This window comes from Mastigoproctus giganteus, chromosome 12, assembly GCF_048544385.1.
Source record: "Mastigoproctus giganteus isolate SK-2022 chromosome 12, ASM4854438v1, whole genome shotgun sequence".
NCBI classification, from domain to species: Eukaryota; Metazoa; Arthropoda; class Arachnida; order Uropygi; family Thelyphonidae; genus Mastigoproctus; species Mastigoproctus giganteus.
In genome coordinates, this window is record NC_143586.1 from 17,768,388 (window position 1) to 17,791,569 (window position 23,182).

At 39.1% G+C, this 23,182-nt stretch overlaps 1 protein-coding gene across 1 annotated transcript in view; it reads left to right on the forward strand.

Annotated features, from left to right (window-relative positions):
* Positions 1 to 1,535: 1,535 nt before the first annotated feature.
* LOC150076740 (uncharacterized) overlaps positions 1,536 to 23,182 on the forward strand; it is a 31,533-nt gene continuing 9,886 nt past the window's right edge. Inside the window, exons 1-2 of the mRNA XM_090386330.1 lie at positions 1,536 to 1,747; positions 16,858 to 16,989. Of these exons, the coding sequence (XP_090242456.1) occupies positions 1,729 to 1,747; positions 16,858 to 16,989 (151 nt within the window). The 5' untranslated portion in view covers positions 1,536 to 1,728. The remainder of the gene's footprint in view (positions 1,748 to 16,857; positions 16,990 to 23,182) is intronic.

Below are 23,182 nucleotides of genomic sequence, written 5' to 3' on the forward strand. Positions count from 1 at the left end.
TCCCTTAGATAACTAGTTGTCTGAAGTTTCAGTTCAGTCTAAGTCAGTTCTGCATGTGGGCATCAATTTGCAATCATCACTAATTTGGTCGCTCTTTAGATTCTCTCCAGAAGTTCAGTGTCTTTTTTTTAAAGTCCGTCTCTAACCTCAAAAAAGTATTCGAAATGCACTCTAACTGTCCTCTTGTAGAGAGTGATAATGACGTCCCTACGAGAAAGGGTCCTAAACGCCATATACAGTACTGCCAATGTCTTGGTGTCAAGGATTGCAAATCCAACCAGGATTTGCAATCCTCAGATGCATAAATTCACACTTAGAAACATTAAACTTTAGTTGCCATTTTTCGGAGCACGTATATAACCAGTCCAATTATTTTTAAAGCAACATACCTTGGCTCGAATTGTTAACCATCCTTACTGCATTGAAATCATCAGTAAACTTTGACTGCATTCCTTTGACATCGTTGTCAATAATAATTAATAGAATTAGAAATAAGGGGGGGGCCCAACACTGGGTCCTGAGGGATCACACTGGTCCACTCTGAAGACTGATCAATCATGACATGTAATGTCAATGTTACTCGCATCCAACTGCTTAATGATGACTACATCATAGTAATCTTCCAAATTAGTCAGGCATGACCCTTAACAAATGCATTCTGGGATCTATTCAAGATAACATTTTTATCGATATGGTCCTGAATTGCATTCTTAATCAACGACTCTGTGATCTTCCCTGTTGTTGTAATTTAAGTGTGTGCTAAGCGCCAAAGCAACTAAGGCTATGATGTGTCAATAATATGTATGTAATTGCGCAAAAAAGAAAAATGTAAAAATACAGTATGCGCTTTGATGGACAGAAAAGATGCATTTACAAGAGTATCCAAATAGGATGGGCAGTCGGTTTGCTTTTTGCTGGACGAAAAACCCGAATTTCCATGTGGAAAAACACAATGCAACTCGCTCACTGATACACATAGTGAAAAAATTATCGTCCTTCCCCAATAAGTCAAACTCGCTGACTCATAGTTTACTAACTGCACTTTAGCACCACCTTTATGGAGAGGACAGACATTAGCACTTCTCCAGCCTTAGGAGTGTAGACTAGTGAGAGAAACAAATGTTTTCTACCCTGAGTACTCAGGAGTCATCCCTTTCATTCACATCTGTGTCCTATTTTAATGTGCGATTCCCAGGTGGAAGAATTGTGACACTGACGCCTAAGTCGGTTTTTGAGGGACACCCCATCGAGATCAAAGCAGGAAAAACAACTGCAGACCCGGAGATTCACATTCCTCCTACCCCCCACCAGGTGCGACTGCTAAATGTAGGTTAGCCTCTGGGCGATCGGAACAGACGCACGCACAAACGAAACAACAACGCACACACATACACGTCGACTATAGGGAAGCATGAGAAGCCAGGGGCCTTCCGCTATGCTTGATCTCTCGAGGTAGCGAACCTACCTCCGGATGTAAACTGGGTTTCAAGATCACGTGGGCTTCAGTGAAGGACTCAGGCGCAGGCGATGAAGGAGCAGTGCCACTAACCTTAGTACGACAGGTAACGTCGTATGTTAACGCTTGGTTAATACAACACCACGTGTATCGGCTAGAAATATTTGAGAACTGACACGGTGGATGAGGAAATCGTGGATACTTTTGTGTTTGGTGGGGTAGTTGGGCTTGTTTTGTGTGTATTTATGTGAAAGAAAAACGGATGCCACGCTATGAGACCAGAAGAATTCGGTAAGTCCAAATAAATCATCAAATGGCTTATTTTCAAATTGTTATTAACATATAATATTTCCAAAAAGATCGATATCAATAGAAAAGAAATCATGAAGTAAATGTTGAAATCATGAAGTAAAAGACAGTTTATATTGTATATTGTCAACAACACCCCGAGGTAGGGCGCAGTTGGAGACTAGGGCAAGGGGCCTTCTCCCCAAATGCATTATGTAATCAGGATTGAATATTTCCACCGCTTTTGTTTCGTTATGGTCCATCTTCGGAATCAATTGTCTCAAATCACTCAGGAGTCATGAACGCGTTTATTAATTATAATATAGCTTACACAAGAATTGCAAATTGATGTTATTTTTTTACTGTTTATGGGTAGTGCGTTCAAAAATTTTCCTGGAATAATTTATCTCTTGAAAATGACTGTGGGCAGGACCCAACCATGGGAGAGAGCGAGAAAAGAGGGCAGTTTCCTGGGGCCCAGGAGGAGGTCTGGCTTTGAAGGAAAATTATCTCCGTGGGAGCAAAACCAAACAATAAACACTCTTCGACGAAATTTGAGATAAACTTGACTTTGTACTTAATTGTAATATTGATGGAAACAGTCCAAGTCAGAATTCTGTGTCTTTGCTTCAAGCCTGCTGGTAGCTTACATTTCGTTGGTATCTTTGAAATGGCGACCTTCTAACTCAAGTGCAATTCATAGAGCAAAATCCAGTCCCATTGATCACACTTCTGCAGTGTTTTTCTCTTCGGATTTTTGAGATAACAAATCATTTCAACTTACAAGCTGTGTAGTCGCATTGCCTTGTGAAAAAAAAAATTATTTTTCTGTTTATGAGGAAGGTATTAATCCTGGGAATGTTAATGAAAGCATTTTTAGACTCCTGGAAGATCCCCTAGGGCTGGAAAAGTGAAAATGTCTTCCCAATCGACAAAGGTTGTTTTAAAATGGAGTCAGGGATCGGTGTTGGGTCACCTCCTGTTTCTAAATTATTATAAATGTTGACGAGAATATGCAAGAGAAGCTGTGATATTTTGCAGGTGCCGCCTCCGTAGCCAGGTGGGAAGGAGCAGCAGTGCATAGCACACACTTCTTGATTAGACCGGGGTTCGAGCCCGTCACCACCAAATACGGAGGATGAGGAAAGGTCAGAGAATGACCACCGCATTTCCCGGAGCAATATGGCCTTAGTTGCTAATGCTCCTAAAAACCAACCAACTAACTAACTAACTAATATTTTGCAGATGATTTAAAGGTGAAGAGGATGGTGGACAATTCGCAATAGGTCATGATACTTCAAACAATTTTGGATTGGTTGCATACATGATCCGAAAAATGGCTTCTAAATATAAGGTTATGCATCTGGGAGATTACAAATCTTAGTGTAACATCAGTGTTTGTAATCATCTAGGGGAAGAGGTGCTAAAAGTGGTTCAAGAAAATACTTAGGTGTTATGATTCGATCAAATAATGAAATTTTCCGTGCAGTGTAAACAAGGTACATGGTGTCCTGTTGATGATTTTTAAGACCTTTTCTAGTAAGGAGAAGGACGTCATTGTCCCTTTGTACAAGACCATGGTTAGAAGATAGAATATTGTATTCAGGTTTGGAGACCGATTTAAACACAGAAAAATCGTCGTGTAAATAAATGACCACTTCATTTGGTACACTTGTCTTTTTCATGAAATGGAATATTCCTCAGTAACAGCAATACTTCTTACCATGGGATGTACGTAGGGATGCCCAATGGATGCCATTCACTGCGACAATGGGCAAGATAATGTGACTTTGAACGTGGCACGGCAGTCGGCGTGAGATATGCTGGCATGAGTACCTCAGAAACTGCAATCCTTCATTAATTTTCCACGTATGACTGTGTCTCGATGTATCCAGGCACAGTCATACGTGAAATTGAAATACGTGATTGGTCTAAGAACCAAATAACATTGAGCCATGGCGATCCTGTGGTTCGAAAGAGCTCGTTGATGTAGCAGTTCTAATTTGAATCTTAGTATAATTAATAATTAACAGTTTGGTTGTTTACAATATTCATCGAAGTCACTGAGGCCATGGGGGCGTGTGTCGTGTGTACTACCTATAAGAAATTTTGACGGAACTCGGGCACTTTGATAGACTTCATTTAACTGTTGAGAAGCTTGTGGAACTAATAACCTCAAATCTATCACGTTGTACTACTGTACGTTCCCACAAAACAAGTTAGGCATCATAGAACAAACTACTGAAGCCATCATATTCTTCACGATTCTATCCTGAAAAAATACAATGGTGATTCAAAAAATAACGACAATTTTTATTTTAGTTAAAATTCACAGTTATTAAAAAGGCATTTGTTTTATTTCATTTTAATAATTAAATATATATATATATATATATCTTCAACAAGGTTTATTGTAGTCAGTTTTAAAAGTTGCGCAAGTAGTTTAGGAGATGATACAATGGACTTTGGTAATTTTTTTAACTTTCAAAGAAGTAAAATTCCTTTTTTTTGGACGGTATCTAACTTCCTAGTCCCTTCATGAACATTTGGAAACCTGAAGAAAGACCGGGATGGGGGAATCAAAGATTATTAATAGATCTCTTAGTACTTTCAGAAAGGCAGAAACAGACAGTACATCTACCTCATGCTGAACAGTAAATGATTGATTTGACAGTTCAGATAAGGTATGCTTAGAAACCTGACACAATTTTCTTGTTTGCAGTATTTTATAAAGTTTTTTGGGCCACTCATCACCTTTTGGGAAGTAAAAAGCTCGATATTTTGCTACCTGTAGAGCACAAATACGGGAGGAGGGGGATGGACTACCTCCTTTTCGTCAGTAGTTTCAAATTAAGGTCGACGAAACTTGAATTCTCCGAGTCTTTGACCTAGCTGTTTAACCCTTTTGATATATGGGATTATATATCAACTAAACAAGTTATATAATGTTTACCAAAATGGCGATTGTTGACATACAGTAAACCCTCCATAATTCGGACTCGTACTCAGCTGTAAAAATTTAATATTAGTGTTTATTAATAGCTAAATGATCCAAGGAAGTGGAAATTTTCAGCATCTGCCAAAAAAAGTGGAAGACTATATCTTTTTTTATTGAAAATTCTAACGGAATAAAAACAATGGCCAGTGTGGTCGGATGGTCAAATGTATGCTGTAATACAGGCGTTTGAGTTGACCTTGGTTGGAGGAGCGTGACTGATAAACATCTTAAATGTAGGTCCTACCGCGTAATCATTACAAATTCAGCATTATTAATTTAAGGTTTGTGGTTCGTGTTTTGGCAAAAAACACGAAAAAACGAAAGAAAAAAAAAAGTGAATCTGGAAATCTAAATTCATAATTATATATTAACCAGGAAACGTTAAAATGCAACTTTATTTTTGACCTTTTAAAGTAATCTTCCTGGGAATTCTGCGATACACTTTGATCCCAAGTATAACAGGCAATTTGATCATAATCCGTTTAGAGAAGCAGCCAAATTCGTGGATCCTTGACACCTCTTAATTGGTGAAGCGAGAAATATCACTGCCCTCACTATGGTCATGCGCCTTTTGAGGTATTTAATGTCACCGGCCTTTTCCAGTGCTACATTTTTTATGACTGTGACCGCAACTCTTCTCATAGATAAGAGCTAAACAAATATCGGAATGCTGGATTATCTAATAATTTGATAACGCAGTGTATAAAGACATAGTAATTCCAATTTTACAATATCTATCGATTTCCTACCGGAAAAACAAAATTAAGGGTCGCCATGAGCATTTATACAACTGGATTTTAATTGCACAAAAATTGTCAATGGACGATTCCCTGATTTGATCCTCAGTTTGTCAAAGAAGTGAAATTGGAATGTTAGAATTACAGTTTTAGTTGTAATTTTTCAATGAGCAGCTAATTACTCGATTATTGTTCCACATCGTTTAGAACTTTACCGCTCAAGAGCAATAAAGTTCTAAAGAAATCTCCGGCTGACTTCTGGCCCATGGACCCCAGGCAGTAAACCTATTAAATATTATTACACTTCTCGACAAAACTAACAGAACGCGTAGAAAACGTTGCGAAATTCATGCATCTTGCGATGAAGAGGAACAAAATTTGGTATGGTGGCGTAGAATAACGATGAAATCGAGGATCTGTTCTCGGTACCTCTGTGCAGTTACGGTACCTCTTATCAAAAACATGGAGGGGTGTGGCCGCTGATCATTATTCCACCCCGCCCCTTTCTCTGATGTTGGAGGGATGGTACCGCATTACTCGTTGTCTCCAGATGAATAACGTCTAGAAATAACACTGATAGGCTAAAACAGAATTCATCAGAGAACGGAACTGTTTCCCATTTGTCAGGGCTCCAAGTCACACGTTCATGGAACCAGTTTCGACGAGCTCTTCGGTGGTTTGTGGCTAATGAGACACAAACCGCTTCCTTGCGTAGAGTCCACTTGAATTGTGCCTTCTTAACAGTCTGGTTGGAAATATTCTCACCTGTGGCCCCAGCAACCTCAAAAGACAGTTGATGATACGACATCGTAGGGTTCAGTCTTGCTATTAGAGCCAGACTGCGGTCTGTTCTGGTTGACCTAGCCATAAGGCAACCTTGGCCGGCTCTTCTTGTAATGGTTGCTGTCTCCTAAAACTGCTTCCATAGTGCCTCAAACTATTATATTAGGCCACAAATAATTCTTTATATATGCCGTATATGTATTATGTCTGTAAATTACGTGTGTTCGCTGGTCGATTTGCCTGTTTTGCTGGACAAAAAACCCCAGTTTCTGTGGAGGAAAACCTTGCTATCTACTCCTGAGAACACAGCACGACTCCAGAAGACATTAAAAGATTCAGAATGCAGCCATCGAACATCTGTTCGTCGTAAATCAAAAGACTCGAACATATCGAAAGAAAATGTACGCCATATATTGCATATCGATTTAAAATTCCATCCGTATAGAATGCAAATAGTTCAACAATTACTTGTTCATGATTTGGATACACCTTTCAATTTCTGCAATCTATTCGTATAGAAGGTGAACGATGATCCAGACTTGATCATGAGTGACGAACCTCAATTTCATTTGAACATATATGTAAATAAACAAATTTTAGATGTTGAGCAACCGAAAATCCACGTTACCTTCATGAACAACCACTTCACGAATTGGCTGTGAAGCCAAAAAAAGTTACCTTTCTATGTAGGATGTCTGCCTTCTGCATCATCGGCCCTTACTTTTATGAAAATGCTAATGGTTCAGCTGCCACAATAACTTCACTCTGTTTGTTAAACATGGTCAAAATTTTTCAAGAGGATCTTCACAAAAAAAAGAAATCCAATTACGAAATGTCTGGTTTCAACAAAACGGTGCTATGATACCTACTGTAGCACTTTCCATGGACACTGAATGGAATGTTTTGGTAACATAAATTAGCAATCACAATCACCAGACTTGTCTGTTTGCAATTCCTTGTTATGGGATTTCTTAAAATCGAAAATCTATGTAAACCATCCAAGGACATTTCAGCAATTGAAACAAAACATTCATGATGAAATTTGAAAGGATACCACCGGAAAGATTACAGAGAGCAATGGATAATTTGTGAACACGAGTAGAGGACTGTGTTTGTAATCGTAGTGGTTATTTAAAGGACATCCTTTTCAAACACAGAAGTGTAAAAAGTGGTTTGATGTATATTATTAAACTGTAAAGGTAATAAATGTCTTTTACAATTTGCACAGTAGTCATATTATTTAAAAAGAAAATGAAAATGGGTAGTTGTTTTTGCCCGACCCTGTAGAAATATATATACAGCCTATACTGTATACACATACAGGTGGAGCTTTCAGACGCTAATAAAATATTCAAAATGCTGTTCAATTCATTATTCATTATTCATTATTCCTCTTATATAGAGGAATAATGACTTCCACCCCAGCTGTGCTATGTTCCCAACCTTTTTTGACTCGCGAACCCCTTTCAGCGTAAATTTTTTTTAGCGAACCCCTTTCAACATAATATTTTTAAAGCGAACCACTAAGCCTATATTCTCTGAAATCGTATAATATATTTGAATTTTTATTACAAAATATTTCCAGTACTACGTTTTTATAAGCGACATATCATAATAATAATTTTTATTATTTATTAAGTACCATTTATACTTCGTAAAGCAGCTATTAATCAGTCCAAACTAGATTTCAAACAGGTTAAGAGTCGAAAACTTGCTCTTTGTCCAATGGTATCCGACCATTCTGGTCTCTTGCCAAAACTATTGGCTGTAATATTTGCCCATCTCTGTTCCCACCTCTGTCAAAACCAGATGGTTCTGTTGCCACATCAGCCAAAGATAAAGTTGACGTGTTGGCATCCTATTTTCCTTCCAACTCATGTATTGATGATCTTGGTAAAACATCTCCCACCATTCCCAACACGCTCCATTCAATGCCTCATGTGGTCTTCCGTCAAAAGGATATCAGAAGGATTTTGATGAATCTTGATGCTAAGAAAGCTCCAGGTCCTGATGGTATTTCTCCACTTGTTCTCAAAACCTGTGCTCCTGAACTTACTCCTGTTCTTTGCCGCCTTTTTTCACTTTCTTATTCCAAAGGTGTTTTTCCTTCTGCTTGGAAATTTGCTCATATCCTGCCAGTTCCTAAAAAGGGTGACAAATCCCTCCCATTCAATTAGCGTCCCATTTCAATTACTTCTACTCTTTCTAAAGTAATGGAGAAATCAATTAAACGCCAACTCTTAAACTACCTAGAAACTTTCCGTCTGATCAACGATCGTTCAGTATGGATTCCGTCAGTGTCGATCCATTGGTGATATTCTGGCTTATGTTACCTATTTATGGACAAATTCAATGGAAAAGTTGTGTGAAACACAAGCAGTTGCTCTTGCCATCTCCAAGGCTTTCCGTCGAGTTTGGCGTAAAGGTCTTCTAAACAAGCTTCCATCTTATGGTTTGCCAGCTGTTTTTTGTAATTGAGTATCCAGTTTTATCTCTGACCGCTCACTAGTTAATGGTAGACGGCTCTCTGTCTTCTATCTTCTCCAATAATGCTGATGTTCCCAAGATTCAGTTCTTTCTCCCACTCTTTTCCTCTTATATATTAATGACCTTCTTCCATTGACCCGAAATCCTCTCCATAGTTTTGCTGACGATAGCACATTGCATTCCACCTTCCAGTTTGAGAAACCTTCCCTGCTCAATCAGCTTCAACTTCTCGAATATCCGCAATCAATTCTTTAAATGTTGATCTCCAGTGGGGCAAAGATAACTTAATTTCAATCCTTCGAAAACATGTCTCCTGGCATAAAGCACATTACAAATGTTGTTCCTCTGCATCTAAAAAACTTGGTTTTCTCTTTTCCTCTTGACGTTCCTTTTCTTCCAAACTGTTGTTGACTCTATAGAAATCGCAAATCCGGCCTACCACGTAATATCGTTCCAACATCTGGGGCGGTGCCCCCCAAAAACTCTCTCAGGCTTCTAGATTCCATTCAGAAGAGGGCAGTTAGGTTAATTAATGATCATCTCTAACACAAAAAAGACTATGATATTAGGGTCACCCGTAAATGATTACATCTACCCATATATTTGTTGTGTCTGAAACCTACTAACTCAATGACCGAATGAAAAACCCCCATTAAAATTCCTCGCCTCATCGATACTTCGTAAACCCGGGCCTTTTCCACCCGGTGTGGGGCGGACAGTGACGATACCAGTGTGCTACTGCTATTTGTTATTTGTTATTTGGTTTTTAGGAGCATTAGCAACTAAGGCCATATTGCTCTGTGAATATGCGGTGGTCATTCCCTGACCTTTCCGCATTCTCCGTATTTGGTGGTGACGGGCTCGAACCCCGGTCTAATCAAGAAGCGCGTGCTATGCACTGTTCCTTCCCACCTGGCTACGGAGGCGCCTGTGTGCTACTGCACAACAGTCTCATCTCTAACAGAGTCTCTCCACTCTCTGTCTCATAGACCTTTGTATAGATACTTTCACGGTCCAAGTTCAAAGGAAGGTGATAATTCCACTATATAAGTAAATTATAAAACCAAACTCGGAATACTTGTTATGGTATGGACCGCGGCAACAGATGGACGTTGAGCTTCTCGAAAGCGTCCAAAGCCGGGAAACGCGTCCATTTGAGGAAAGACTTCGAGTATGTGGACTACAGAGTTTGGAAACTGGACGCCTTAGAGGGGACTTGATTGAAGTGCACAGGTTATTGAGCGGTGAAGCAAAGTGAATGAAAGTGGAAAAAACATGTTATAAATGATTCCAGGACTAGAGGACATAAATTCCAATTATGGGAGAAGAAGTTTTATTTATTTTTTTATTTTATTAAACCCCCAAAGAAGAAAGGTATTAGAACCTATAGTGCTTAGTACCGTGTATGGATTGTAGGCTTAAAAGACTTCCCGGACTGCAGGAAGTTTTATTTTAGCCACCAAGCTGTTAATTACTGGAATAAGTTTCCTTCATGGGTGGTTGACGCTGATAGCTTGGAGAAGTTCATAAGGCAGCTGGGTAGATATCTACATAAGGAGAAAAACAATCAGGTAGTTTTATTATTATTATTATTATTATTTATTTATTGATTATTATTTTTTGGCTGATGCATCAAAAGCCTCATGCTTCCTTGCGCCTATGGCTAATACTAATACAAAAATTGATGCTTCAACTTATTATTTTAAAAATCTACATTGAAAAGGAAAAATAATTCATAAACGACGCGCAGAAATGGTGAAGAATACGTGAATATGAACTGTTAAATATACTTAACCCTTGCGAGTAGCACAGTTGATATAATCACCATCCTACCCACACTGTGTGGAAGTGACCCGAGCTTGAATTCCACCCATGCCGCGAGGAATTTTTATGGGCTTTTTCAGAATGTAGCGAGTTAGAGTCAGTCTCAGGTGTGGGTTGCATAGTTCCCCCTTCCGGAAAGTCGGGTTTTTCATCCAGTAAAGAAGCAAATCGAATCGACCACAGAACATACGCAATTTACAGACATAATATACACACGCAATATGGTCTAAGTTGTTAAACCCTATTAAAACAACAATAATACAAATTAAATCATTATATAAAAATGTTGTTCTCATTACTCAATAAGTTTGCTCTGGTGGCGCAGTGGTTATAATCACCATTCCTCCCCATTCGGGTGGAAAAGGCATGGTTCGAATCCCGTCGATAACGCAAGGAACTTGGGCTCATTTTCACCCCATGGCTGAGTTAATCAATCTGAGGCGTAAATAGCAAGATTACCTCCCTAGAAACTCGGGTTTTTCTTTCAGTAAAACAGGCAAATGGACCAGAGAACACATGTAATTTTGGACATAATGCACATCGGAATATAAGTTAGCTCTGACCCTAATGACATCTTTTTTTTTTTCAATTATACAATCCATACTGAAAGAATTGTATCGACTAATGCTACATGTCTTAAGAAAGTGGTTAACGTACTGCGAGTCACTCTTTTAACGTCGTATACTATGACGTAACAGTATGACATCATTGCGACTAGTCACCAGGAGTGTTGATCAAGTTCCTGTTAGTGCAAAGAGGTCATAGTCTTTTGCTGTACCGGCTAAAAAAGAGGTAGTTGCAAGGAGTTTGTGCAGTGCCAAGTTTACTACAAAAATATTTGGTTTTTATGGTAATAATGCAGTCTAAAATCAGTTGCAGTTCAGTCCACTGAAAGCTACTGGACCAAAGATCAAAATATCACTAAGATGATCAATTGGTGGTCTGGAACAGTATATGTCCAGCGAATTGAAATTCAATTACATATCCATCACCCCATTGAAGAAACTTGTGTTTAGAAAATTTGCGTTATTTTGTTTTGTTTTTATCTATTTGGATTTTCTTTTAGTGATTACTTTTTTTTTTCGAAGTAATTTTCAATGTAGTAATAGGAATTTTTAGGAGCGTCAGCGACTAATATTGTCTACATGGGTTTTGAGGTCGATTTTCTGTTTGCTGGACGAATAACTCGAATTTCCGGGAGAAAAAACCATGCTACCTTCTCCTGAGACCGACTAACACAGCCATGTTGGGAAAACCCCCATAAAAATCCATCATGTCATCAACAAGACTCCAACTCAGGTCTTTTCCACGCAGTCTGTGGGAGGATGGCAGTCCTACCAAACCAACTGTGCTACCACGAGGGCAAATGAAATTGTGTTTTAATGTTGATAGGCATTTTAATATGTTTGTATATCTACGCATTTTTTTGCGAAAAAATGCTTTTATAAAGTTAATTTTGTCTTTAATCAAAGGGATAGACCTGTTCTGTACCATCCATTTTTATGTAGATCTTTAGAAGAAAACCTAAAGCTAGAAAGAGAAATTGAACAGAAGCATATGTAAACTTAATGTCGAGGTCGTTTGACCTACAATCGTAGTGTTTAAAGTTTCTTCAAGAGGAAATGCAAGAAAATATGCACAATGTCTTGTTAGTGAGGTAAAGTGGGGATTAGACAAGGAAAGAAGCAAGTAGGACGCTCTTAGGATGGTTTTATACAAGGAAGTGAAAAAAAGAACAAAAACGTTAATGACATAAATGCAGCAATGGCTTCTTCTGCAAGCTGCGTTTTACCACATTTCCTGAACAGTGTTATTTTAATGCACGCTCCACACATGGATATTATTCGAATTTCTCCCATTTTTCATATTGAGTTATCCCATTTTTACTCCTCATCTTCTCATGTGGAATTATATATCTGTCCTCCAGAACTTGGAGGAAAAATGTACAACTACACACCCTCAAATGACACTGCAAACAAAATATATTGAGAATTTGATCTGGATCATTTCATGTCTCGCCCTTCTACTACAAATAGTTACTTAGTCATTAGAATTCATGGATCCCAAATGCATACTCAAACAGTTTACTCATCGACTTCAGTGAAGTGTTTATAGCTTTGCATGGATAGAGTAAACCAAATGGTAACGGCATCCTTACTCTTTTTCGAACTACACACACAAGGGGACATACACTAACCTCCAAAGAGTATATGGACACATTGATATCGCTGCCACTCAATTCAGGAGCGAATCGGTTCCATTTGGTCACTCCTGTCTTGTAGTTGTCTGACCCGTGATGCTTGGGTAGGACGTGACCAACTATCAAAGGAGGGGTGTCTGGATGTTAATGGTAGGATAGTGTATATAGTTTACATCATTTGGTTTACAAAGTGAGTGTGAACTATTAACGCGATGGAAGATAAGGCTTTTTGAGAGACTTCCAGTTCGCATTGTCTTTATTTCTGTTATAATTCTAAATTTTCCTTTATTTCCTCCATTTTTATTTAATTTTTAATATATAGACTGTCCTCCAATATATATTGGGACACTAAATTAAAAGAAAAAATTATAAAAAAGAAATATTTAAGATCGAGTATACCCTCATGGGCTTTAAGAACATTTATAACCCTCTAGGGAACACTTTCTGCAATTTTTTTTGGCATACAGAGGCTCCATTCTTTCTCCATTGCCATAAAGCTGCAACAAGTTCCCTGCTTGGACTAGAACGTCTCGTTATGGCTTTCAGTTGCTGTTCCAAAACATCCCAAAGGTTTTAAGTTCCATTCAGATCTCGGCTGCAGGATAGAAGTAGCAGGTTCACCATATTCTCCTGGAATTATTGTTGTATTGTGATTTGTGACACAGCGTTGTCATGGTGATAGAGACAAGGCTCCTTTCTGCCACAATGAAGATGAAGAAGAACTGTTCAGAATATCATAACAGACAGCTGCTTTTATGGTTTCATCGATGACAATAAGTGGAACGAAGTCCATTTTGGACTTGGTCCACTTTAGACATGCCCGGAGGTCGTTAATGGTTGTATAACTTCCTGACTTGGTATGAAGGGCCTTCACACCATTACCTTCTATTTTCTATTCGTGTACGTTTCCAGCAATTGATTTTTGCTATTCTAATCTTTCTGCTATCAGGGGAATGGACATAAATGTTGTTTCACAATCTGCTGTCAGGCTTCTTGTGAAGGGATCAAGGTCCTTTTCTCATCCCACTGTGTTCCATACCACTGTCACTGAGTGCGGGCATTTTACGTATAACCTTTTCGGCATGTAGTGCCATCTGTTCTGTGGTCTATTTGCTGTTTGTTGGGTGAAAAATCCGATTTTCCGGGAGAAAAACCATGCTACTCTCGCCTGAGACCGACTAACTCAGCCACGTTGTGTAAAAAATCCATAGAAATTCCTATCGTTATTGACAGGATTCGAATTCAGGTCTTTTCCGACCAATTTGGGGAGGACAGCGAATATACCAAGCACGCTACCCACGAGGGCACTTGACCCTTGAATGTCGTATTCTGAAAAGCAGTCTTCATGCTTCGGGTAAGCTGATATCTGCTGACATATTTGCTATTTCATTAGGATTGCTTCTTTTGTTATGGGAATTAGGAGGATTAATATTTTTTGTTCTTGGTTGCATATCTTCTGCAATTTTAAGAACTGAATGCCATTACGCAATACAATTTCAGCTATTTCTTTTCTTCTTTCTTAATGGTTTAAAATTTTCCATGCAATTATGCAGATGAAAAACCCAAGTTTCGGGGAAAAAACACCACCCTGTCCTCGCTTGAGACCGACTAACTCAGCCAAGTTGTGAAAAAGGCCCATAAAAATTCCTCACGTCATTGACAGGACTCGAACTCAGGTCTTTTCCACGCAGTGTGGGGAGGACGGTGATTCTACCACCTGTGCTACTCACGAGGGCGTTATGTTTATATTCAATGCCTGGTTAGGTGGCGTTTGTTAAAACGTATACCGAGCCCCAAACGTCTTGTGCCATTAAAGAGGTGAGAATGACCTGTAAGTGTCTGTGACTAATTTCGATTTATTGAGGTGTTAGCTAACACAAGTCATCATGGAAGAGATATTTGGTAAAACGAGTTTTTGCGTTTGATTTGTGAGAGTTGGAGTTTATGTTTGGTGACGATAACTTTGGCAAATGTTTACTTCAAGTATTGGAGAATAATTTCAGTAAAACAGTGAATCGGAGGAAAAATTTCAGCATACCATGAGATAAAAATTCTTTACAAACCGATCTTATTTAAATGTAATCTCAGCATGTGAGATTATATTTAAAACTGATCCCTAGGAACTTCCCTAAACTCATCAATCATTGTGACCAGAGCTACAACAGTTTGAACTCATGACCGCAGTGTTGGGGGGAGGGGGGGAAGAAGTGGAGAATTTGTCCCCAATCCATAAAACCTGGAGACCTAGGTAGCTTATCAATAGATATTCTTTCGTGTTTTTCAAGGTATTTTGCAATATCGGAAGGAAAAATGGGTGGGGGAAGGAGGAGGGAGGGATATCCTGTATTGAGCCGAATGGCTGTTCCCTAAACCCTTATGTTTTCTTATGTTTTTGTTCTAACAAAAATCATTAAGTTTAGCTAAATGAGTCTCAATATTTCTGAGCTATAAAACTCGTTAGGGATATACCTTTGCCTTAATGAATTAATATAATAATAGGTTTAATAATTGCCTGCATATATTTCATTTAATTGACAGTTTTGCCTTTATCTTCGCCATGTTGTACGTCCGTCCGCATGTAACAACTCGACTCCCAGTGTACGGATTTTCATTTATATTTGGGTGAACTTTTAGTAACTGGTTTGGTTTCGACAAATATTTAAAGATTAATTAATTGGTTTTGACAAATTTTTAAAAATATTTATACAACCATTCCAAATTTAATTAAGAGCGGGCCAAATGAAATTCGTCAATTATTATTTCTTTCTTTTTTATTATATTTTTTTTCGACTTGTATTAACTAAATTTTATATTTAGGCTTTTTAAAAAGATTTGCTGAGCCATTCGAAATTTTATTAAAATCAAACCAATTGCAATCTGGAAAATATTATTTATCCATCATATATATATAATTTATAAGTTAAAGAAATAAATGGGCAATGTGGTGGATGCGCAGAAAAGTCGTTGCTGTTTGCTCTTATGTTTATTGTAAATCACGAATTATTACTATTTGCTAACGCCCCTGGAATCAATGCACCGTATACATTAACTAACTTTCTTTTTAAAAAAAAGTTAATATATTTTGTCTATTCAATATATTATTACATAAATGATATGTTGTAATAATAAAAAATTAAAACTCGTGATATAACTAATGCGTCATAACTCGTGGCAAATTCATCTATTTACATAACTAATACGTCATAACTAGCGACAAACTCATAACTAATACGTCATAACTAGTGGCAAGCTCATAACTCTACACAACTAAACGTCATAACTAGAGACAAACTCATAACTCGACATAACTAATGCGTCATAAATCGTAACAAACTCTTAACTCATTGACAGTTTGACAACTAATACGTGATAACTCTTGACATAGCTAATACGTCATAACTGACATAACTTGATATCTGGAACAGTGAAATTTACCAGCACGAGAAAATATCACGAGTTATGACGTATTTATTACGTCAAGAGTTATGAGATTGTCACGAGTTATGACGTAATCACGTGTTCTTGTTCTAAAGAGTAAAAACATCGCAAAATTAATAAATATTCTTTTGCAGCAAATTCTTTTGCAACATTTCTTGTGCAACAAAGAATATCCGCAAAGATGACACAGATATTACAAAAAAAAAACCAAAAAAACTTAAGAAAGTTCTTTCGAATGTAGTAGCGCCCCCTCACCCAAAAAATATTTTTAATAATTGTTCGTTAATAGAGAGCACCATATACTGTACTCATACAGAAAGCACAACGCTGAACTTTCACCTGAAGTACAACTTCCTCTGTTCAGTGTTGTCACTCGTAACATGGTCTGTTGCCCTTTAGGTGTAAAAACTCCTCGGGTAATTGTGTGCCCCGGTTGGTGCGCCTCTTGTGAGCAGCAAAACGTAAGACGCTAGCTCTCCTTCTTGTCCTCTCAAGACGCCTACTTTTTATGACGTAAGAAAGTAGGTCTCTGAGAAAATAGCTCAATGATCAGACGTTCAGCGTATATATACACACTATTATGTTCTGCTGTTTCACTTTTCGATTCTGCTAACGAGACTTGTTTCCTCTTTTCGTTTAATTCTAGAGAGAAGCTTCGGGCGCAGGGGGTTTATACATCCACCTCCTCTTCACGAGTATCGGAGACCAAAGTCCCGGAGAAAAATGAAGTGCTTGATATCGATAGGACTTATTCTTCCAACCTTAGCTGCTGTCATAGGTAAGTTTACAGATTCGACACTCTAATTATAATACTGTAGTATGTTATTGTAGAAATGTAATGAGTATGTTTCGGATTGGAACTGGCTACCGAGTTGAAATGGATTATAGTGCACGAGGAAATCTGGCCGGCCCTGTTATTGGCAAACGATCATATTCGCTATTAATAATAATAATTATCTTTATGGCTTCTGCAAGCACACAGAAGCAATAATGCGATCGTCTGCTCACCACTTAGAGAAGAGCAGACGATGTGAGGACATATTTGCTCTCAGTGGCCTTTCGTCTGACAGCTGTTTGTGTTTTCTTCACTTTAATTGTTGGTCAATAGATATCTCCTAAGTGATTTTTGATCAAGATTATAGTTTTTTCATTCAAAATTTCGTATTTCTGTTACGATTTTTGTCTTTGGACAGTTCGTCACTTGAAGGGTGTTTTTATTGTACTAGAGGTTCTCTGCCAGACTTTGTCAATGCCACCATTGCATTTGTATTCTTGTAAGTGGCACCAGTTGTTCACAAAATCGCCAATAGTATCTGTGTGATGAGTACAGACTGCAGAGGCCAGATGAGTGCGTGAATGGTGTGTTGTTTATCTGGTCACTTAGTTACTGGAAGGTCATCTCACCATGGATTGGTCCTTCCAGTATCCGTCCATCGGCACGAGGAGCCGGGCTAGGACAGTAGGGACCATTCCTCCCACCTCGCAAAGTCAGAGGCCAAGAAACACTGACTCGGCTACCCTGCCTCGGTCGCAATAGAAACAGGAACAACCCCGCCATAGCCAACAGAATGGTTTCTTCTCAAGGAACAGTGAACTTCGTTTTCAGTGATGATTGGACTCTGGAACAATGGAAAAGGTGCATGATATGAGACTGGAGCGCTGAGTTGTGTATACATTTTTCATTTCAGAAAACTGAATGTGGGTTTAGCAAATGTCCGTAGGATGTCCACTTACTGGAAGATATGTTTCCAAAAGCGAAGTTTAAAAGAGAAGTCAGGATGTAGTGCTTCTTCTCGTGGTTTTCACTTGAAACCTCGAGCCCACACCGCAAATTTGTAATTGGAACTCTTTCTGGCAGTTCCGGTGAAGAATATTCTGCGTACTTGCAAGAAAAATAATGAACTGAGCTTGAATATCTCGATCGAAGGTCAAATCCGTACTTGTCGTCATTTTCTTTGATTGTCGTGGTGTTGTTCATCATCAATTTGTCGCATCAAATCAGACTGTTATTCAGACACTCAGCATTGAGATTTTAGGAAAAATTTCGAAAGACAGGGCTCAATTTATGGCAAGACAAATGGGTTTTACCTCATGACAATGTGCCGTGTCATTTCTCTGTCGCAGCGAGAGAGTATTAAACGAAACCCGAGATCACAACATTGGAGCACCCGCTTATTCGCTAGATCTGGCACCGTGCGAATTTTTTTCTGTTCCCGAAAATCCACCTCAAAGGAAAACAAACAAAAGGCCACCGTAGCCGAGTGGTCAGGCGCGCGAGTGCATAAGTACACGTGCCTTGAGTGACCGGGATTCAAGCCATGACTGCTGAATACGGTGCTGTTTCTTGTATTCTCTCTTCCTTGTGAACTCCTCTGACCATCGTTCCAGAGTATAAACAGAAAATTATTATTATTATTATTAAAATCAAAGTTTGAGGACTTAGCAGGCCATTTCTTTGGTCCAGTGTCATGGATGGGTTCTTGAGAATGGACCTCGGGGGTGTCTACCCCTCTTGCCTTTGCAGACGACCTGGTCCTCGTCGCCCATGCTGATACAAGAGCAACACTGGAAACCACAGTCAACTTTGCTTTGACCAGGCTGCAGGACTGGGCCTCCACTCGCCATCTCTCTATCTCTGTGGAGAAAACCAAGTCTATCCTCCTGAAAGGTAAACTACAAATTAGAAGACCTCCTGTCACCAAAATAGGTGGCCTCCCCATATGAGTGTATGAGGAGGTCAAATACCTTGGGCTATATCTCGACACCAAACTGACCTTGTTTCCGCACCTGAAATGCACTGCCCTAGCATTAATACCTGGACACCTGCCTTTAGACAAAAAAAAATTGTGTCATTTAATATTTTGTGCGGAAACCTTTTTCTTTTATGGCGGCCTTCAATCTTCGCGAAATACTCTCAACCAGCTTTTTATAACTGTCACATAATATGTTCCTCCACTCGGCCTTTAACGCAGCCATCATTCGGCCTTGTTCTTTGGGCGATCTCGACGTGCACGTACCCGACGATCCGATACATCCCAAAGATGCTCGATAGGGTTCAGATAAATTCAGACTCTGGGCTGGACAATCCAACTTTTCACATCCATATCCTCAAACCACTCTGTTACGAGCCGAGCAGTATGGCATGTATTGCCTTGCTGATACAGGTACGGACCTTCCCAGAAGTATTGCTATAATGTCGGAAGTGCATAATTATCCAGACTGTCCTGGTATTGCACAGCATTCATTGTTTTGTCGATAACGACTAATGGGCCCAAGCCAAACCATGAAAGGAGCCCCCATACCATGACATTGCCTTCACCAAATTTTATTGTTGGGAGGATACAATCAGGAAGGAACTGTTCCTCTGGCATTCACTACACCCAGGAACGGCCATCAGACTGGTAGAGTGCGAACCTCGACTCGTCTGTCCGTAGGACTGTTTTCCACTGTTTTACAGTCCAGGATTCGTGCTCCTTTCACAATGGGCCCAAGGTTAAACGGCGTCTGGCATTTCTTGAGGTGATCAATTTTGTTGAACTCTTGAGGTAAATCTGTTGAACGTGTCATCTTGCATGCCCACTTTTGCAATTGTCTGTTCGAAGCCCAGTGTGTATATTTATAGCAGGTTCCGCGACGTGTTGCATGTATAGGACCTGTTTCCCCATCCATGGAGGGGTGTCCGGATATTAATGGTAGGGCAGTGTACATTGGGATAATCGACTTCTTGTCCCTGCTGGCAAAGTTCTTACATACGTCCAGAAAACCCCACGACCTGTCCTTGTAGCCTGTCTACTTTGCTCGGAGAACTTATTGTCAGACACGGTCCCACAATAAGTTCTCCGAGCAGCGCAATTGTCCTTACGTCTTTTTTATCCTTCACCGCCTTCAATGGACATCCAGGTCTCGATAGAGTAGCATACCCTGATTACTGTTGTTAACCACCCTGCTAACCTTTGTATCGTCAGCAAACTTAGACATTATTTTGTATGCCTTTATCAATGCCGTTTATCAATATTAAAAAGAGTAAGGTACCCTGAAGGACTCCACTAATGACATGTCCATGAAGAGCAGTCGCCTTTCTGTCTCCTGCCATTCACCTATCCTTTGTCAATAGCAGGAATTTGCCCCTAATGCCACAGTGATCCTCCCGAATCCAGCGTGTTTAGGAAAAGGGACGAATCCTGACTGTGGTGATTAGAGGTTTCATACATGAAGTATTATACCGATAAAGCATTCACTAACGATCTTTTAGATCGTGGTGTTTTTGTCTTGTAAAACACCATTTTCCCTCTACTTTGTTGTTATTCTCTCAAAGAGGTGAACCCTGTACCTTCCTGCTTCTTGTAAATAACTTCTTGGCACATGAAATTTCGTTTTAAATTTTGAATAAATCTTAATAGTCCTTAGGGCAATGCCATTTGTTTAAAAATAGTGCAATACCTAAGCAATTCGTGGTATTGTAATTGTAATACCACGAGGACTCTTCTATTTATTTAAAAGATGGAACTGTTCTGCTATGACTTTTTTCAGAAATTGGTGGCCCCACATCAGAAATATCCCCTCAAATAAAAGGCACATCAGCCTATGGGTGATGTAATATTGATACACGTGGGCAGTATTTATTTATTTTGTTGCGTGGTTAAAATACAACCACCTGAAATCTTGAAAAATCCAAAATTCGTCAAGGGTTGGTTCCCGAAGTTGCCGGATTTGGGAAGCTCGTGGAATTCTAATAAATAACAGATACTGTTATTGCTCCCCACGGTCAAATTTCAACATACTTTAGATTTAGAACTCCGAATGTCACTTGTGTTGAGGTCACTGAATTCATCAGAGCTTACGAAGCGGAAAGAGGCGTCAGTGGTTAGGCAAGTGCAGGTCGTGTGCCCCCTCTCTTACAACTAAGTTTCTGCTTACTCTATTTCAAATAGCAACAGTGTTCTTTCCTGCGCCGTTCGAAAAAGGGCCGGAATGAAGGATTCAGAATAACAGAATGGAATGAGGGATGTTGTTCGAGATAAAAGAATTATTAAAATAATTCTTTTATCTCGAAGCTGCTGGTCAAATTATGGATGACAAGGCAACAATGCTAGAATCTTGCAAGGATGGTTAGGAGAACATGACACAGATTGCCCACATTCACCTGATGTCAATCCTATTGAGAATGTGGCTGGAGAGAGCTATTCTGCAATGAAGTTCTGTTTCTTCAACTTTGTTGCAGCTGCGCAATATTTTGGGTGGAAGAATGGTTGCAATTAGACCAAAGCACCTTATAGAATCCATGCCACTTCGCACACGTGCTATTATTCGAAACAAGGCTGCCTTATCGATATTAAATAAAGGTTGTTAGTTTTTTGGCCAGTGTTTGTGTATTTAGAAGAGTGTGACTGTTAGGGATTAAAGTACTTCCTACTTTTTTTTTTTTGCACGCTTTTCAAACTAACACTTTATCATTGGTAGATAACGAATCACTATCAAATTGTTTGATTGAATTATTCAATCTCCAGTTTAAAGAAACACGCACTTGGGACATTCTCATTTGCCGTTAAAAACAGAAAAATGAATAACTTTTGAAATAAAAGGTGCTGGATTAAAGTAACAAAAGAGTAGGTCATCCTGGAATCGCTCATCCGGTAAAAGAAGACCAAACTGTGGTAAATGAAGCTTATTTTCCACGATTTTTAATAAATATCTAAACACACAGTTGAACCTGAACAACAACAGTGATTGCAAGTTTTATTAAAACTCAAGAAAACAGATATAATTATTAGAAAAGACTGGAGTGTTTGGCACCTGGAACCTCCTCACACATGTAGGGTTTCATCATTATCAAACCAATTGTTTACTCGGTTTTTCTGATTCTCTGCAATATGCTCTGTCAGTTTTCTGAGTCAATAGTCTCGTTAATCAAATGAAGTCCTAACTTCCCTTAAAAGTGTGCAATGATGCAGCATTCACAGATTGCAGAATTCACAATTCTCCCTTTAATTTATTCAACCCACCCACATCCACAACAACAGATAGAAGCCTGTTCCAACAATCAGCTACCTGCTGACTTAAGGCAATCTTCCGCGTCTATCCCTCAACTATCCTTCCTTAACTTGAATTTATGCCTCCTCATGTGTGTATAGTCTCAGCAAGAGGAAGAGTGCCATCAACATTCAGTTTACTCAATCCGTTCAAGGATTTAAACACTTCAATCAGATCTCCACGCAGGTGTCTGGTATCAAGAAGCTGCAGTTTGCAGAATTGAAGTCTTTCTAAGTAAGAGCACTCTTTGTTCCTTGACCAGTCTGGTTGCCCTTTTCTGCATCCGTTCCAGATCTACATCCTTCCTAAAGTGAGGCCTCAAACCTGTATACAGTACTCAAGATGTGGCCCAACTACGGCCTAAAGGGATAATAATCACCTCCTTATCCCTTCTAGCAAAGTTTCTATTTATCATTGACAAAACCATGAGCTGTCCTGGCAGCATGTCTGCACTGCTCAGAGAATTTCATGTCTGACGGCACAATTATCTCCAGGTCTTTTTCGTTCTCCACTACTGCTATTACTATTCTTACTGCTATTCATGTGCAGTACCTTGCATTTGTCATTGTTAAACTTCAACTGCCATTTCTCATCGACCCAATCAATTTTTATAGATCTTGTTGTAGATCTATGAAAAGACACTCATTTATTTCCCAAATATACTAAAATAGGCATTTTATGACTTTTTGCCTGAATAGTCTGTCTTTAGTTCTTATATATAGAAAAATAAATTCTCCAATAAAAAAAATGGAGTGTGTGTATAGAAAGTTCACCAAGACTTCTGGTATTCGGTCACACAGTGAGTAAGTGATGGACGCAACCAGGTGAAAGGTTGCAGCGTGACGGATTATTCATAATGGGGGAGGGGGGTAAGACGCTTGAGAGCGAGTGCACTGGGGAGTGAAACAAGTGGTCAAGGTCAAGCTATTTGAGAGAGAAAC